Source organism: Nomascus leucogenys, chromosome 22a (assembly GCF_006542625.1).
Source record: "Nomascus leucogenys isolate Asia chromosome 22a, Asia_NLE_v1, whole genome shotgun sequence".
NCBI lineage: Eukaryota > Metazoa > Chordata > Mammalia > Primates > Hylobatidae > Nomascus > Nomascus leucogenys.
Genome location: NC_044402.1, coordinates 13,092,850 through 13,112,090, shown reverse-complemented (window position 1 = coordinate 13,112,090; position 19,241 = coordinate 13,092,850). Strand labels below are relative to the sequence as shown.

The window sequence follows — 19,241 nt, the reverse complement described above, 5'->3', positions numbered from 1 at the left end:
CTGAAAGACATAAAGCCAGGCTCACCACAAGCATTTTCCCCTGGAGCCAGGGAAAGTTTCACTTTACAGTCATCTGAATGGATGGAGACCCAGGGCTCAAGGAGCACATCCTGTCAAAGGCCAGAGACCTTGGCCCTGGCATGGGCAGGCTTGGGCCCTGCCAACCTTCATGTGAAATAGTGATAAGAAGTATGGAAAGAGCAGCGTTTGTCAAGGGCCCTGACACACCAGGCATTGTGCCTGGCATGTCACACATTGTTCTAGGAAGGGACTTTGGTGGCAAAGAAGTGAAAGCCACTCAAACTAGCATCAAAAAGGGACTTAGAGAAGGGACACCAGGGACCCTCTGAGAAATGGAGATGGAGGGTTAGCCGGGCTTTGTGGGCAATCGCAGCTGCTCTGTCACACGTGCCAGCCCCTTGCTCCCTGCACATGGCCTCCTTGCTGACTCAGGTTCCTACTCCCATGCTCCCCCAACTAGCGGGGCTCTGACTCAGCTCGAGCCCCACCTGACTACTGTTCTTCATTCAGATTGTCCAAGGAGAATCCAGATGATCCCTGGCCAGCCTAGTGATGAGGCCCTATGAGCCAGAGGTTACCTTGTATAGTCAGCATTTCAGGGAAGACCAAAAGGACAATGGGAGGCAAATTCATTGCCACATGCCCACACATACATTATCTCATTTATTCACGTAAAAGCCCATTTTACAGATAAGGAAATGGAAAGTTAAGGAGTCTAAAGGGTTTATTTAGCTATAAAAAGGAATGAAGTGCAGGGACTGCTGACACATGGTGCAGCAATGGAATAACCTGGAAAACATGCTAAGTGAAGGGAGCTGATACAAAAGACCACATATGCTACAGTTCCCTTTAAATAAAATGTCGAGAATAGGCAAATCCATAGAGACAGAAAGCAGATTAGCGATTGCCAGGGGCTGGATAGAAAGGGGAATGGAGAGTGACTGCTTAATAGGCATGGGGTTTCTTTTGGGGTGATAAAAATGCTCTAAATGCCGGGCGCAGTGGCTCACACCTGTAATCCCAGAACTTTGAGAGGCCAAGGCGGGCGGATCACAAGGTCAGGAGTTCGAGATCAGCCTGGACAACATGGTGAAACCCCATCTTTACTAAAAATACAAAAATTATCCGGGTGTGATGGCACATGCCTATAATCCCAACCTCAGGAGGTTGAGGCAGGAGAATCACTTGAACTCGGGAAGTGGAGATTGCAGTGAGCCAAGATCATGCCATTGCACTCCAGCCTGGGTGACAGAACGAGACTCTGTCTCAAAAAAAAAAAAAAAAAAGCTCTAAAATTGATTGTGGTGAGAGTTGCACAACTCAGTGAATATACTGAAAAACACGGGCATGTTTTTTAAATGAGTGAACTCTGTGGTATGTGAGTGATATCTCAATAAAGCTATTATCCAGAGAGAGAAAGAGAAATCGACTAAAGGGCTTTCCTCATTTTGGGATGTAAACAAAAGCTGAATTCATACTCAGGGCTTGCTGAGTTTGAACTCTGTGCTCTGCCTGCACTGTGCCCTGATTCTCAGCCAGCCTTGCTCACCACTTCCCACCCCTCAGCCCTTTCCTCCACTTGCTGTGCCTGCAGTGGAAAACAGCATGGCGCCCTTTTGCCAAAGAAGCCTGGATTTGGCATTGGGATAGGCAGGGTAGTGGGCCCCACCCTGTGTACCATGCCCTCCACATGCCCGCCATGTGTTGCTTTTTCTTATGACACTTTTTTGTCTTATAATAAAAGTCAAGCATGTTGTGTTTGTTTGTTTGTTTGTTGTTTTAGACGGAGTCTCACTCTTTTCGCCCAGGCTGGAGTGCAGTGGCACGATCTCGGCTCACTGCTACCTCTGCCTCCCGGGTTTAAGCGATTCTCCTGCCTCGGCCTCTGGAGTAGAGTAGCTGGGATTACAGGCACCTGCCACCACACCTGGCTAATTTTTGTATTTTTAGTAGAGATGGGGTTTGACCATGTTGGCCAGGCTGGTCTTGAACTCCCGACCTCAAGTGATCCAGCCCGCCTTGGCCTCCCAAAGTGCTGGGATTACAGGCGTGAGCCACAGCTCCTGGCCGTGTGTGTTTGTTTTTAACTGACAAGACCAGAAAAGGCTGAGGATGAAAACCACGTATAATCTCACCCCTGCTGCAAGTTCAGGGTGTGTTTCCTTCCAGTTTCTTTTCCTTAATACACCTAGACGCAACTGAAAATACAGTTTTGGTTTCTTGCCTTCTGATTTTGTGCGAATATATTTGTGACTTTCAGTTTTTTCCTTCGAGCCAAGAGCCAAGGAATGTCTAGTTAAGGCTAAAGATTCACTGGGTTTCCAGTCCGCTGGATGATCTTGTAGTTACAGAAAGTTCATGAGGCATATGTGTTTCTTATCATTAGTGTCATCAGTTTTATTTTTTGGCATGCCACTCATTTTCCTATGAGAAGAATGCAGCAAATATCCAAAGAGTTGCACCAGGCCTGCTGTTCAGATAGGGATGATGTTGCTGAAACTCAGCTATTAACTTGCAGGCCAAGTGCCATGTGATGGCTCACAGTGTGCCTTCATGAGCCGACATAAGAAAGTCCAAATTCGGACTTGGAAAAGCCAGCGTTCGAAAGTGCAGGCTATATAAGGTGTAATCTTGACTTTAAGAGCTTACCGGTTAGTCAAGGCCAGAAAACTAACATAAGGAGGAGCAATTCAGCCCTCAACGATATTCAGCAGTTGATTACAAGTGTCCAAGGAATTTAGAGAATAGGGATTACTCGCAGTGGTTTTCAAACATGTTACAGTGTGTACGTGTTTAATACTTTAAAAATATGTTTAGGAAAGGCATCTGTTCTGTGGCTCTTGCAAGTTTGCTTGTAACTTGCTTTTTCCTTTACATCAGATGATGAGCATTTTCCTAGTTATTAATAATTCATTGAAAACTTGACTTTGACTGACTGTGCAACAGCCTCTGTCTTTGGGATGCCACATGAATATTTATTCACTGACCTCGTTGGATTTTTTTAGTGTTTCCATGGCATCTGGAACACTTTGCTGCCTTTACTCATCTCCTTCCTGTCCTGCCACCAGCCCCAAGCTCCCCAGGGGTAGAGTCTGAGTTTGCCCTCAGGACCTACGGCCCAGCCTGTGATGTGGCCCAGGTTCTCTGAGGATAGAAAGAGTGGGCATCTGGCAAGAGGTGACCCCAGCCAACGCTCAACAGGCCTTGGGGCCAGCAAAATCGTGGCCTCAGTCTGAGGCCAGGGCAAGGATGGGCCCTTCTTTAGGGGAAGTCCCGCAGCAGAGCCAAGGCTTAGTATGGCGCCTTTGGGGATTGGACCCCACAGCTTTGCCAACAAAACCACTAGGATTGCATGACACAGGGTTCCGTTTCTCCCTTGGCCTTGGCGTTCTCAGGCTACAGAGAAAGTTACTCACTTCCCTTTTTTTTTTTTTTTTTTTTTTTCTTTGGAGCATAAAGCCCTGCAATGCCACTGTGGTTCCCTAACAGGCCCCAAGACCCCAGGATGCAGCCCTTTAGCTCCTGGCTTCCCCCACTCCTTGGAGTCACATTGGCTTTGAGACCTTTGCCCTGCCAGGGTGCAAACCCCAGGCCTGTCTTGGGGCAGGGAAGCTGTGTCCCAGGTACCCAGGCCAAGAGCCTATTTGCCTGAACCCGTGTCTGCTCTGTTCCTGCCAAAATCCACACCTGAGCGATGGGAAATGTTGTTTTGTGTTCTGTGCCTAATGGAGCCATCCTGTCCCATGGCAGGCTGCCCGGCTGGTGGCCCATCCGTTTACGGGACTCCTCTGCCCTCCTTCCTGCCTCCCTCCTCTCACTGTCTTGTCTTTACACATCCTCCCGTGGTTCAGGTTGTCCCCATCTTGCCATTGAAACTAACCTTGCCTGTGTCCCCTTCCTCAGAGGCCTGACTCTCCACTCCGGCTAAGCTAATCCACTCATGGGTGCCAAGGGGCTGACACTGCGCCCCTGCTCTGGGCCAAGCACTGTCTCAGGTGCTGGGAATACTCAGACAGCTGAAAGATTTGACTGCCTTCTGGAAACTCGGAGTCTGCTGGGAAAGTCAGGCAAAAAACAGATAATTACAGTCCCAGTGATGGTCACTGCTGTCACAGGCATATCAGAGCTGCAGGAACACAGGCGGGATGGGCAAGGCCTAAGCACATCAGGGAGGTGCTACCAGACAGGTCGCATTTGACCTGAGCCCTGAAGGATGAGTAAGCATTTGCCAGGTGGAGAGGGTGGGAAAAGAATTCCATGCAGAGAGAATAGCATTAGCCAAGACCTGCCGGTGGGGCAGCGCGTGGCACGTGGAGGAAGAAGTGAACGGCAGATAGAGTGGAGTGAAGATTCGGTAGATGATGCCAGAGAAGATGTTCAGGGGTCAGGTCCTGCAGACTCGAATGTCAGGCTAAAGGGTTGAAAGCGATTCTCTACAGAGAACCACCAAGGGCCTGCCGTATGCCCAGCCTAGGACCACAGGAGGAGAATGGAGCAGAGGGGCGGCTACAGCCGTGATCTGGGTGAGCAGTCATGGGGTGTCCCGGTGCCAGTGGGCAGTTCTATATGTTGTCTACCCCCATGACACCACCTTCGCCCACAGGAAGAGTCTGGAGGTGGGCACCGGGGTCTCAGCTCACATGTGGGGCTCCTGCCCAGTTACCGTGGGATCAGTCTGGCTGCCTGCTTCTCCTTGCTAGGAAAACTCCCAGGGAGGCAACTTTGTTGGGCCTGTGTAAACATGGGCACAGTGCTTCAAACACTCACTCCAGGGGCCAGAACATGTATGTACTCGAGGCAAGGTGCCTGGGAGAGTGAGGCATACATGGAGAAGCCATGAGCTGCCCATGAAAGCAAAGGGCCCCGGCAGTCACAAAGAGCAGCTCGTCCAGGCCCTGGGAGAGGCCGCTCTGGATACCATGTCCTCGGTGACTGTGATGGGCACAGAGCTTTGCACATTGGAAAGAGTCACAGAAAAGGTTGTCATGTTTGTTAGTGTGGTGAGAGCTGGCCTCTCTCCACTGGCTGTGATATTCAGGCGGCCAGACGCAGGGTATCTGCCCAGGACAGGGCTTGGGGGTACACCTCAGAGGGATGCACACAGCTGGTGGGTTGCAGTTCACTTCCGGTCTGTTTCTTCAGTCCCTTTGTCCTGGGAAGGCACCTGCTTACCCTGATTGCATTGGTGACCCCGGCCAGCAAGATGGCAAATGCCTACATCCCTGACAGTGCCCACCTCTTAGAGGGAGCACACGCGTGGCTGCTCCAGGCCATCTTGTGAGGTCTCCTTTCAACATCAAGAGCCTGTTGTGTTGTTGCCACATCCTGAGTTCTGGGCTGCAAGCCACCCCGCTACTCACCGATGCCGGGAGAGCAACCAAAATATGGGAAGTGTCGCAAGTTCCTATGAAGGAAGGCCGCCTAACACAGAGGCCAAACACACAGGCTGTAGAACCAGCCTGACCTGGTCAAATCCCAGCACCGCACTCCCCAATCCGGTGACCCAGGGCGTGTGCTTTCATGTTTCTGAGCCTCTTACCCTCATCTGTGAACTGGGGGCAAGGCCTATGATCAGGGGTCGGCGAGATAACCCAGGTAAAGCAAGGATCCCGTGGGCTCACGTGCGGCAAGAACGCCATGAGTGTTTGCTCCTCTGATTATCCTTGATGTTCTTTTCCATAGTTTTCTTAAGGTTGAATTCCTCCCAGGAGTAAAGAGCCCTGGGTGAAAGGCTGGCCGCACCAATTCACAAGGAACTCTGCATCTGCCTGGGTCATCCTCTATCCAGCTCCAAACCTAGCAGGCTGAACAAGACCTGGGACCCATGTTTCTCTCCAGGAGGAAGCTGGAGTGAGCGCAGGGTGGCCTATGCGCCGACTGCAGTTGTTCCCAAGATGTAGCATCCTTGTGTGCTCTTTGGAGGGTGCTGAGCCTCCGTCAGATGCTTGGCAGAGTATGGTCCCCACAGATCAAGATTGCCTGTCCCTAGCCTGCTTTGGTGGCCAGAGCCATGGCTGAGCCCCTGGGGACTGGGTGGGTAGAGAGGCATGCACTAGAACTCAGCTCTGCGGTGCAGGAGCCTTGGCTTCCCCTGACTGGGGAAGACGACCAGCTTCTTATTTTAAGCTCGAGATTGACTGGAGTCAGAATCACTTTGTGGTGGGTGGCTGCTCCCCACTTGGACAGCCGGGTCTGATCTCGCTGGCCACAATCCATAGGTTCGTCCTTCCCACATACAATAACCATGAAGGCCAAAACAGGCCCAATGTTCCTTCCTCCTCGCACGCCTGTGATGTGTGTACTGTTGTGACCCCATTTTAGGGATGACTAGACTGAGGCCTAGGAAGGTCAAACCACCTGCCCCAGAGCACCCAGCTGGTTGGCCGCAGGAACTCCAGGCCTTCCGTCCCCTGTGCTCTCACCATGCCTTCCCCATGGCTCCAGAGCACAGTGGTGTCACCCCCCACCCTGTGTCATCAATGCGCTCCAACGTGGACTCTCACACCAAGGAAGAGAACTGAAGCTGAGCTTGTCACATCACCCCCAGCCCCACCCTACACTGCTGGGGAGGACTGAGTGGGGCTTCCCCTCTCAAGGCAGGAAGTGGTGGGAGAGGTTTGAAAGCGTCCAAGAGGGGAAAACAACCTCGGAGTAGTGAAGCAAATGCCTGGAACAGCCCTCCCACAGCCCTGTGCCACCCCGCCCGTGGACCCCTCCCACAGACCCCGCCCAGCACAGCAACACCTAGTCCCTGGCACAGACTGACCGCCTGCCCCTCTCTTGCTTCCACAGGTTTCTGGGACTCCTTGCTGAATCCTCCACAAGAAAGAGGGAAGCCAGCAGAGCCCCCAAGAGAGCGGGCCCCCGGATCCCCCCTAGTCTCCAGCCTCAGGCCCACAGCCCATGACGCAAACTGTGCCTGTGAAATCGAGCTGTCGGTAGGAAATGACCGCCTGTGGTTTGTGAATCCTATTTTCATCGAGGACTGCAGCAGCGCCCTGCCCACCGACCAGCCACCTCTTGGAAACTGCCCTGCACGCCCCTTGCCGCCCACCTCTGATGCTACCTCGCCCACCTCCAGGTGGGCCCCACGCCGCCCACCACCCCCTCCCCCAGTGCTGCCCCTGCAGCCCTGCAGCCCAGCCCAGCCCCCTCTGCTTCCTGCTCTTTCCCCCGCCCCTGCCTGTCCTTTGCCCACCTCTCCCCCAGCGCCTGCCCCCCACGTCACACCCCATGCCCCAGGTCCCCCAGACCATCCGAACCAGCCGCCCATGACAACCTGTGAGAGACTGCCATGCCCCACTGCAGGCCTGGGCCCCCTCAGGGAGGAAGCGATGAAGCCAGGGGTAGCCTCCAGTCCCTTGCAGCAGGCCCCCGCCCCGCCACTGCCTGCGAAGAAGAACCTTCCCACTGCCCCTCCCAGACGCCGCGTTTCCGAGAGGGTGTCCTTAGAAGACCAAAGTCCGGGGATGGCGGCAGAGGGGGACCAGCTCAGCCTGCCTCCCCAAGGGACCTCAGACAGCCCTGAGGACACGCCCCGGGGGAGCACGGAGCAAGGCCAGGACACAGAGGTGAAAGCCAGCGATCCCGACAGCGTGCCGGAGCTGCCCAGGAAGGCCAAGCAACCCCCAGTCCCGCCCCCCAGGAAAAAACGGATCTCTCGACAACTGGCCTCGACCCTCCCCACTCCCTTAGAGAGCGCTGAGCTCTGCACGCAGGCGATGGCCTTGGAGACACCCACGCCGGGTCCACCCAGAGAGGGCCAAAGCCCTGCTTCTCAGGCTGGGACTCAGCACCCTCTTGCCCAGGCCACTGCCCATTCCCAGAGCTCTCCAGAGTTCAAGGGCTCCCTGGCCTCCCTCTCAGACAGCTTGGGGGTGTCTGTCATGGCCACCGACCAGGACTCCTACTCCACCAGCAGCACGGAGGAGGAGCTGGAGCAGTTCAGCAGCCCCAGCGTGAAGAAGAAGCCCTCCATGATCCTGGGCAAGGCTCGGCACCGGCTGAGCTTCGCCAGTTTCAGCAGCATGTTCCACGCTTTCCTCTCCAACAACCGCAAGCTGTACAAGAAGGTGGTGGAGCTGGCGCAGGACAAGGCCTCGTACTTTGGCAGCCTGGTGCAGGACTATAAGGTGTACAGCCTGGAGATGATGGCGCGCCAGACCTCCAGCACGGAGATGCTGCAGGAGATTCGCACCATGATGACCCAGCTCAAGAGCTACCTGCTGCAGAGCACCGAGCTCAAGGCCCTGGTGGACCCCGCCCTGCACTCCGAGGAGGAGCTCGGTCAGTGCCCTGGGAGGAGGTGGCAGGGAGGAGAGGGCGGTGGGGCTCACAGACTCAGGAACCCCTTAGGACAAAAGAGGCCTATGCAGTGGACACTGTTGGTGCCCACCCCCCATCCCTTCCTGGGCACCAGCAACTTTCTCTGCCTGCTGCAAGGTAGGCTGCTAATGGTGCCCGGCTCCCCCCTTTCCTAGAGAATTGACCTTGACCGTATAGGATCTATATTATCTGCACCCTCTCTTCCACCATCAGGGGCCCACTGCCAATTACTCCCTGTCATGGGGGGACAAAGACTGGTCCCTTGGCCTCAGGCAGGACCACTGTGTGATGCAGTTTATGCTCCAGGGCCTGGCGAGATCTGGCTGAGGCTGAGAGTTCATCCTTGCTCAAGCTTGCTCTGTGGCTTCCCACTGCTCTCACTCCCTGTCTTCTGAGAGTCTCCGCAGTGAAATCACGTGCACCCAGATCCCTCTTTCATGCTCTGCTTTCAGGGAAACAGCCCAAAACAGCTCACTCCTCTGAGCATGCCTTCTAAAGTAGCCCCCAGCCTTCCCCACCCTCACCAGCCTCGAATCCAATAATTATCAAAGCTTTTTCCGATTGTGGTTCATGGTGAGAAGTAGTTGTGAACAACCACACACCTACATATATTAAAAATATTCAGGCCAGGTGCACTGGCTCAAGCCTATAATCCCAGCACTCTGGGAGGCCAAGGCAGGAGGATCGCTTGAGCCCAGGAGTTCAAGACCAGCCTGTGCAACATGGCAAAACCCCATCTCTACAAAAAATACAAAAATTAGCCAGGCATGGAGGCACACGCCTGTAGTCTCATCTACTTGGGAAGCTGAGGCAGGAGGATTGCTTGAGCCCTGAAGGCCAAGGCTGCAAAGAACCAACATCCTGCCACTGTACTCCAGTCTCAGTGACAGAGCGAACCCTGTCTCAAAAAGAAAAAAATAGCTGGGCATGATGGCTCATGCCTGTAATCTCAGCACTTTGGGAGGCTGAGGCAGGTGGATCACTTGAGGTCAAGAGTTCGAGACCAGCCTGGCCAACATGGTGAAACCCCATCTCTACTAAAAATACAAAAATTAGCCAGGTGTGGTGGCACATGCCTATAATCCCAGCTACTCGGGAGGCTGAGGCAGAAGAATTGCTTGAACCTGGGAGGCAGAAGTTGCAGTGAGCCGAGATTGCGTCATTGCACTCCAGCCTGGGCAACAAGAGCAAAACTGTCTAAAAAAAAAAAAGAAAGAAAAAGAAAAAAATACATTGTCAGTTCGCACTGCTGTAGCCAAAGTGGTTGCTAAACACTGAGCTGCTTCTGAGCTAGCTGGTAAATAGTTACCGCCCCAGCCGTCCCCTGGTGTCCCTAAGCCTCTCCTTCCCCACCCAATAATGAAAGAGTCAGTGCTGGGTACGGTAAGGGACACGTGAGCCTCTGAACACAGTAGCTTCATAGCGAATGTTTCTTAGGAAAGGAGCTTCAGGTGTTCCTTTCCCAGGGCTACTGGATTTTGCTAGCAGACTCCTGAAAACGAATAGGTTTGCCAGGCCACAGGATTCATGATGGCATTTCAGGTGTGGTGAGGGGTGATGGGATTGAGATCTGAGGCCAGTGCTGTGTGTGTCTGCACAGGGCCCTGTAAGCAGATAGTCAACAAAGAGTTATTGGGCACCCAACTCCGCATCAGGTGCTGGCTCAGATATAGAGACAGAGGTGAGCAAAGCACTCAAAAGTTTCTGCCTACAGGGAGCTAACGGTCTATCAGAGGTGACAGGCAATCAGCAAGAAGGATGAGTAGGGCCAGGTGCAGTGGCTCATGCCTGTAATCCCAGCACATTGGGAGGCAGGTGGATCACCTAAGGTCAGGAATTTGAGACCAGCCCGGCCAACATGGTGAAATCCCGTCTCTACTGAAAATACAAAAATTAGCCAGGTGTGGTGGCGCGCACCTGTAATCCCAGCTACTCGGGAGGCTGAGGCAGGAGAATTGCTTGAACCAGGGAGGCAGAGGTTGCAGTGAGCCCAGATTGTGCCACTGCACTCCAGCCTGGGCAACAGAGCGAGACTTTGTCTCAAAAAAATAAAAGTAAAAAAAAAAAATAGAAAAATTAACTGGGCATGATGGCATGTGCCTGTAGTCCCAGTTACTCAGGTGGCTGAGGCACAAGAATTGCTTGAATCCAGGAGGCAGAGATTGCAGTGAGCTGAGATTGTGCCACTGCATTCCAGCCTGGGCAACAGAGCGAGACTCCGTCTCAAGAAGGAAAAAGAGAGAGAGAGAGACAGAGAGAGAGAGAAGAGTAAAGTATAGTGTAAGGAGACACATTAGTGAGTTCATGTGGATGGAAGTGAGGTCAGGAGGCTGTTGGGGGGCAGGACCCCAAGGGCCTTGTGAGCCTCTCTATCAACCTGACTTTTCCTGTATGTGAGATGGGGTCGTGCAGGGTTCACGTCCGAGGGTGAGTGACCTCACTCACATGTGAACATCACTCTGGCCGTCACGCCAAGTGGGAGCAGAGAGACTCAGACTCAGTGTGAGGCTATTGTCAGAGCCAAGGTGAGCAGTGAAGGTGGCTGGGACCAGGACAGAGGCAGCACAGATGGGGAGATATGATTGGACTCTGCCTGTTGTGAAGCTGGAGCCACAGGACTGGCTGGAGGCTGGATGCAGGAGTGGTAGATGGGAGGTACTGGGGAGGAGCATTGTCGTCCCTGGGAGGACACAGCGTCCATCCTGGGGCAGGTACTGGGGAGGAGTTGAGGAGTTCAGTTTGGGACATGTGACACTGGAGATGCTTATTAGACACCAGGTGGGGAGGTGGAGCGGGCTGTTGAGGGCTGAGTCTGCAGTTCTGGGGCTAAAGAGAGATGTCTGGGAACTGTCAGCACAAAAGGAGCCATGAGACTGGATGAGATCATCCGGGTCTGAGGACTGAGCCACAGGCACCATGCAGACCAGGAGGGCATAGAAAGGCATGGGAGGATGATGGAAGGGCATGGAGAACTCCAAGTGGCCCAGAGGAAGCTGTGGTCAACCCTGCCTTCTAGAGTTGGGGGAGTGTAAGAGCTGAGGCCCAAAGGAGAAGTCAGGGGTGCTAAGCTGTGGAAAGGGTGGTGGAAGGACTTTCCTTCTGGAAAGGGATGACAGCATGGACAAAGGCTGAGAGGTGGGGAACGAGGCTGGAGGATCACGGGCCATTCACACAGGCAGTGAAAGTCAGCCTGAGGGCCGGGGGCGGTGGCTCAAGCCTGTAATCCCAGCACTTTGGGAGGCCGAGGCGGGCGGATCACGAGGTCAGGAGATCGAGACCATCCTGGCTAACACGGTGAAACCCCATCTCTACTAAAAATACAAAAAATTAGCCGGGCCTGTTGGCGGGCGCCTGTAGTCCCAGCTACTCGGGAGGCTGAGGCTGGAGAATGGCGTGAACCCGGGAGGCGGAGCTTGCAGTGAGCCGAGATCGCGCCACTGCGCTCCAGCCTGGGGGACAGAGAAAGACTCTGTCTCAAAAAAAAAAAAAAAAGAAAAAAAAGAAAGTCAGCCTGAGGATTTGGCCCAGAGGTGATGGAGCCCCTGAAGGGTGTGTGTGGAGGGCAGAGCAGAGGGGACAAGACAGGGGGACGGCTCAGGAGGCTGCGGCGGGGCAAGGCGGGTACCCGGTGGCCTTCAGCAGAGCCAACGAGGTAGAGCACAAGCTGGACCTCTGCTGGAAACAGCAGGAATGACTTCAGCCTCAGGGCAGCTGGCTGGCAGGATGCAGACACACCATGGGTCCTGTTAAGGCCAAATCTGCCTCAGGCACCAAGATGTCAAGAGGTGCTAGACTTGGAGTTTGTCCAGGCAGGTGATACGGCAGAGTGTCACCAGAGCCTGCCATGGGCACGAATGTGTGGGGCAGAGAGGTTTCCAGGCAGTGAGAGGTGGCAGCTGAGCTGAGCCACCAAGGACGGGAAGGGCTGGAGCTACAGAGATGGAGAGAAGGGCCCTCCAGCCTTTGAGCACAGGATCAGCATCCACAGCAACGCTGCCATTCCAGACACTGCACGTGTCAGCCTCATGACTGCAAACCAGACCAGATGGGCTTGGCTATTGTCATGCCCAAGAAGCTCAGAGAGGTTTGGTGACCTGGCCGTGAGGACAGAGCTGGTAGCAGAGCTGGGCTTCAGACCCAGGCAGCCCAGCCCTTTCCCTGAGCTGAGTGCTCTGCCTCTTCTTCCGAGCTCTGCCTGTGTGTGTGGCCAGTCAGATGGTGAAGGAACTTAAACCACATGAAAAGGCCAGACAGGGCGGGGTGTGGTGGCTCACACCTGTAATCCCAGCACTTTGGGAGGCTGAGGAGGGCAGATCACTTGAGATCAGGAGTTCAAGACCAGCCTGGCCAACATGGTGAAACCCCATCTCTACAAAAAATACAAAAATTAGCCAGGTGTGGTGGTGGGCACCTGTAATCCCAGCTACTCAGGAGGCTGAGGCAGAAGAATTGCTTGAAACCGGGGAGGTGGAGGTTACTGCACTCCAGCCTGGGCAACAGAACAAGATTCTGTCTCAAAAAAGAAAAGGAAAAAAAAAAAAAAAGGCCAACAGAACTCCATGGTTAGGGTGCTTCTGGTTTTATTAGGGAGACAAGTCACAAGGAACAATTGGATACAAAACAGTCCTGACGTGAGGCTGCTGAGGGCCCGAGTCTGGAGAGGAGGTGCCAGGAAGAGATCCTGCGGCTCTTAGATGTGAAGGGGCCGGGAGGGCGTGGGCACAGCCCTCTCATTTTGCATTTCAGGAAACAGGCCCTGGGAGGGGAAGGGATGTGGCCGAGGTCATGCAGAAGCCCAGGACAGAGGGGAAGTTCAAGTCCCTGCTCCCAGGTCAACCCCCATCTGTGCCCATCTCTGCCTGCGGAGGCTCCAGTGAGGTCGGGAGGTGGGCATGGAAGGAGGGTCAGGAACGGGGTGAGGGAAGTGAGGGCAGCCCTGTGTTCTGCTGAAGGGGAAGAGGGAGGCAGCAGCAAGGGACCCAGGATGGCCATGGGCCAGCCCCAGGCCTGAGTGGCAGGGAAGGGCTGTCCGGGCCTCTGTTGAGACCTAGCCCCGTGGGAGCATGAGTCCCTCCCTCCTCTCTCAGGCCTAGGGCAGCACAGGTGTCTCCCTACAGGAACAGGGCTTGGGACGTCCCCTTACTGAGCCCGTAACCAAGACCCATCCCCTGGAGACAGAGGAGGGCCAAAACAACTTCCTAAGAATATGTTTCTCCAGTCACCCAAAGCAACTGGACATCCCCTTAGTATCAAGTAGACATGAGTTCAAGTCCTTGTTCAACCCCCATGAGAGCCTAAGTTGGTCCATCCTCAGAGTGGGCATCAGAGCACATATGCCTCAGAGCAGCTACAAGATCAGAGCGCCAACTCCTGCTCCAAGAGCTGATCGAGAATGCCTCTCAGATAGGACGACATTCGAACAGTGAAGGAACCAGCCATGTGGACGACTGCGAGGCAAATGCGCCACGCAAAGGGAACCGCAGGAGCAAAGGCCGTGGGGCAGGAGCAGGCCTGGCAGTTGGCAGAGCAGCCTGAGTATGGGGAGCAAGCAAAGCAATGAGTGAGAGGTCACAGGGCCCGATCACAGCGGGGCCTCATAGGCCACGAGGAGGCTTTGGCTTTGATTTGATTGTGTGGGAGATGGGGGCCATTGGAGGTTTCCAGACAGAAGAATGTTATGATCAAAGATGTCATAACAGGACAACACCAGCTGCTGTGTTGACAAGAGACTATAAGGGCCAGGGCAAAAGCTGACTGACATAACCCGGGCAAGAGATGATGGTGGTAGCCTGACCAACCCAGGTCAAGGTAGTAGCCATGGAAGTGATAAAAAAGTAAGGTTCTGGATGTACTGTATTTTTGAGACTAGAGTCAAGTGGGTGTGGGAATTGGAAGGGAGATATCAAGAATAATTCCACCCATCATTTACTGGGCATTCAGGCCATCAGCATACAGCTGCCCAGGTTGTACAATGTACAACTCCAGTGTGAGTAACACCCTCTGAAGTTATGTACTTGTAGGCAGCCCTGTGAAAGTTTGCTCTCTGCGAGGCCCTGTGAAAAGCATCAGGATACAATGACCAATTAGTATTACTTCCCAGGGGCTCCTGTGCCAGTGCCTTTCCAGTGTGGCTTTCTGTTGAATAAACTGTGCTCTCTCATGTGTCAGAACCACGGCGTATAACTGCTGGGGCTGTGAGTGTCCTTCCAGGGGCCAGGGGATGGGGATGGCTGTGCTGTTGGGCAACAGAACCAGGTAGCAGGATCCCTGCATCTGGTTTCCTCACCCTCGCTCTCTTGTTTACCTGCAGAAGCAATTGTAGAGTCTGCCCTGTACAAATGTGTCCTGAAGCCCCTGAAGGAAGCCATCAACTCATGCCTGCATGAGATCCACAGCAAGGACGGTTCGCTGCAGCAGCTCAAGGAGAACCAGTTAGTGATCCTGGCCACCACCACCACTGACCTAGGTGTAACCACCAGTGTGCCGGAGGTGCCCATGATGGAGAAGATCCTGCAGAAGTTCTCCAGCATGCACAAGGCCTACTCACCTGAGAAGAAGATCTCCATCCTGCTCAAGACCTGCAAACTCATCTACGACTCCATGGCCCTCGGCAACCCAGGTCAGCGGGCAGCCGGGAGGGGTCTGGGTGAGGAGCTCTCTTTGTATGGGTCCATGACCACACCCTGACAAGGACTCCAGAGCCCTTGGAAGGCCCCAGACTTTCCAGATTCAGATCCCCCTTGGGGAGGAACTGGGTGTGGGTGGGGTGTAATTCCTGGGCCCTCTTGGAGTTACCTGGGGACTGGGAGGAGAGCCGTGATTGGCTGCTGCCCTGGAGGCAAGCAAGGAAGCCAGCCCACACCTTAACTTTGCGTGAACTAGGAAAAGCACTGTATTAGTTTGCTAGGGCTGCTGAAACAATACCACAAGCTGAGTGGCTTAGCCAGCAGAAATATATTGTCTCACAGTTTTGGAGGCTGGAAGGTTCAAGATCAAGGTGTGGGCATGGCTGTGCTCCCTCTAAAGACACCAGGGAAGGTTCTGTTCCTTCCGAGCTTCTTGTAGTTCCTTGGCTTGTGGCCACAGAACTCTGATCTTCACATGGCTTGCTTCCTGTGTGCCTGTCTGTGTCCCAATTTCCTCTTTTTGTAAGAACGCCAGTCAGACTGGATTAGGGGCCCACCCTACTCCAGTATGCCTTCATCTCAGCTAATTACAGCTGCAACAACCCTATTTCCAAATAAGGTTAAGGGTTAAGACTTCAACATATAAATTTTGAGGAGACACAATTCAACCCCTAACAGGTGCCTTAAACAATTAGCATTGATTTGACGTGTAAGTCCACGGGGCATGGACAACTATCTGATCTGGATCAGGTGTGCCTGAGCTTGGGTGGGCTTACTCATGGATCTGTGGTCAGAGGTGGGCCAGTTGGAGGCCAGATAGTCTGGGATGGCCTTGCCCACATGCTGGGTAGTTGGTCGGCTGTTAGCTGGTCTGGGATGGCCTTGCCCACATGCTGGGTAGTTGGTTGGCTATTAGCTCCTCTGGGATGGCCCTGCCCACATGCTGGGTGGTTGGTTGGTTGGCTGTTGGCTAGTCTGGGATGTCCTTGCCCACATGCTCAGTGGTTGGTTGGCTGTTAGCTGGTCTGGGATGGCCTTGCTCATGTGCTGAGTGGTTGATGAACTGTTGGCTGGTCTGGGATGGGGATGACTGAGCCACGAGTTTCTCATCCTCCAGCAGGTTAGCACAGGCGTGTGCCCATGGCAGTAGCTGGGGCCCAAGAGAACAAGCAAAGCCTGCAAGGCCCATTGAGGCCTGGCCCTGAACTGGCATGATGTCGCTCTGACGCCTTTCATTGACTTGTTTAGGCACAAGAGACCATCCCAGACTCAAGGAGTGAGGAACATTTCCCGTCTTGATGGAAGGAATACAAAGGCACATTATAAAGGGTGTGGATTTAGGAGGGGAATCAGTGGGACTGTTTGTAATCATTTGACTGCAGTCCTCCAGGCAGACAAGAACAGGCATCACTGCACAAAGGAGCACAGCTCAATGAAGAGAATGCTGGCAGGATTCATCCCTTCAGCTGGTGCCCTTGTGCAGTGAGCAAACTGTGTACCTGGACACGGCTGCCATGGCAACAGAGAGTGGATGGATAGCCGCCTCTGTAGACTTACAGACGTGGGTTCGAATTCCTGGTCTGTCACTTCCTACCTATTTAACCTTGAATGATGTACTTAACTCCTTACAGCCCAATTTCCTCACCTGAGGAAGCTGCTTTACAGAGAGGGTAAAACACCCTAAGACCCCTAATGTTCGGAAGCCATACTCAGTCACTTGTGAGCATTAGAAACAATGTATGTAAAATGGTGGCCTCCATGCACAGCAGCTGGCAGGCTCAACAAATGTGGCTGTGTTAAGAGAGGGATTCTCTTCATCTCCCCTGGAGAAGGGCAGGCCAGTTTGGCCATAGAACAACAGAAAGCAATTGTGGGTATGATTGGGGTATGGTGCCAGATCCCCTCACCTGAGAAACCTTTCCTCTCAGATCTGGTACAGGCCATAGTCCCAGGTTGGAGTTACATTTTTATGGTAAACTGATTTGTGTCCTGCGACCATGTGTTAGAACTGTGCTCCCCAGGCCAGGTGCGGTGGCTCACGCCTGTAATCCCAGCACTTTGGGAGGCTGACGTGGGCGGATCACAAGGTCAGGAATTCGAGACCAGCCTGGCCGACATGGTGAAACCCTGTCTCTACTAAAAATACAAAAATTAGCTGAGTGTGGTGGTGGGCGCCTGTAATCCCAGCTACTCAGGAGGCTGAAGCAGGAGAATCACTTGAACCCGGGAGGCAGAGGTTGCAGTGAGCCGAGATCATGCCACAGCATTCCAGCCTGGGTGACAGAGCGAGACTCCATCACACACACACACACACACACACACACACACACACAAAATAGAACTGTGCTCCCCAAAAGCAGACACCACGCCAAGGCGAACTCCGTATTAACACTTTATCCTGATGTTGGAGATATGATGGGAAGAGAGAGGGTTGTAGTAGAAGCAGGATGTAGTGAAGGGTTTGTTTTCACAGAGCGGGCATTAGGCTCGGAGGTCGGGTGTCTTGTGCAGCCTGGAGCCCAGAGAACAATCCCGGGATGTAAACTCCGCAACTGAGTAACCTCCAGGAAAAATCCCCAAAGAAGTACATGGGGGACAGGGGGCAGCCTGCAGAGCCCAGAGCTCTCGGCGAGTTTGACCCGGTCAGCCCCAGAGGGCTGGGACCCAGGGAAAGAGTCGAGTATGCCCTGCCAGACGACATGAGGCGGAGGGTTAAGACGCCCTCATGGCCTGGCAAAGGGTGTCTGAGAATGAGAGGGGCCTTCTCAAGCCTTCTCGGAGAGAGGCAGTCCTGGCTCTCTCCGCAGCAGCAGGGGTCGGTGGGGGAGGCAAGCTCAGAGGTGTCCTACACGGCATGCAGGGAAGCAGCAGTCAGACTGGATCAAGGCAGAAAGGAGACAGAGCCCCGGGGGACCCTTTGCTGGGAACAGCCTCGGGGAGAGCAGGCAGGCTGGCCCCAGGACCCTGGGGGGATCATGGAAGAGCAAGGTCCAGGCTTCCTTGCAGGCTCTGCCGCTTCTCGGCTTGTGGCTGTGTTCAGATGACTTAGGTGCTCAGCCTCAGTTTCCTCTTGTGTTCAATAGGCACAGCCACAACCACCTTGCAGGCCTGTCTTGAAGCTTAGAGGAGTCTGAAGTTTGCATGTGGCCCAGCAGTTGGCACTTAGTCACAATAGCTGTTGATTGGTTTCAATGCTGAATTTCTAATTAGGGAAATCATTTCCCCTGGATTTGCTGGGCTTGGTGGTAAAGTCAGAGCCAGGGGTTTTATAGACCCTGAGACATGATCAGGGAGACAGGCTGGAAGGGGCAATTCCATTCTCGATGAGTCCCAGTTTATCCAGAAACTCCTAGCTTCCTGGAATTCTTTTTAAAACCCCATGACTGAGCAGCAACATTCAAACACCATGATTTTTTTTTTTTTTTTTACACAGGGTCTTTTTCTGTCACTCAGGCTTAAGTACAGTGGCATCACCCCCCAGGCTCAGGCAATACTCCCACCTCAGCCTCCTGAGTAGCTGGGACTACAGCCATACACCACCAACACCCGGCTAATTTTTGTATTTTTTGTAGAGATGGGGTTTCACCATGTTGCCCAGGCTGGTCTTGAACTCCTGAGCTCAAGCAATTTGCCCACCTCGGCCTCCCAAAGTGCTGAGATTACAGGTGTGAGCCACCACACCCAGCCTAACTTTTTTAAATTGACAGATAAAATTATATGTATTTACTGTGTACAACATGACGCTTTCAAGTATATCTACATTGTGGAATGACTAAAGCTAGCTAATTAACATAGGCATCACCTCACATAGTTATCGTCCTTGTAGTGAGAGTCAAACACCGTAATTTTTGCTAACAATGAATTTGCTTTCTAAAGACTTACCAGAGAGCAGGGATTCGAGGAAAGAATGGCTAATTTTGAGTAGGGAGGAGGAGCAAGAAAGGCAGCTGCTGGAAAGGGCATGGCTGGTGCTGCATGTGGTTGAATGGAACAGAACCAGGTGCTTGCTGCTTTCCATCCTCAGCAGGCGAGAGGGAGGGAGGCCGGAATCTCTGCAGATCCAGAAGCCAGGCCCAGTTGGGGAGACTCTGAGACATGAAGGTCAGGCCAGGGTCTCCCCCCAGAAACCAATGGGTTTCTTATCAAGGAACAAAAAGAATGTTTCCCTCCCACTACTGGTTGAGCACTGAACTGGGAGCAGCATGACTCCCAATTTCATCTCTGAACCGGGCAGGCCAGGGCTGCTCCATTCGGAGCCTCAGCATCTTC

The 19,241-nt window shown here is 53.5% G+C and overlaps 1 protein-coding gene across 2 annotated transcripts in view; it reads left to right on the top strand.

Annotated features, from left to right (window-relative positions):
- RIN3 (Ras and Rab interactor 3) overlaps window positions 1–19,241 on the top strand; it is a 174,148-nt gene that overhangs the window by 130,197 nt on the left and 24,710 nt on the right. For both annotated transcript variants that reach the window (XM_030803908.1, XM_030803909.1), the window contains exons 6-7: window positions 6,814–8,307; window positions 14,657–14,965. In XM_030803908.1, coding sequence (XP_030659768.1) covers window positions 6,814–8,307; window positions 14,657–14,965 — 1,803 coding nt within the window. The remainder of the gene's footprint in view (window positions 1–6,813; window positions 8,308–14,656; window positions 14,966–19,241) is intronic.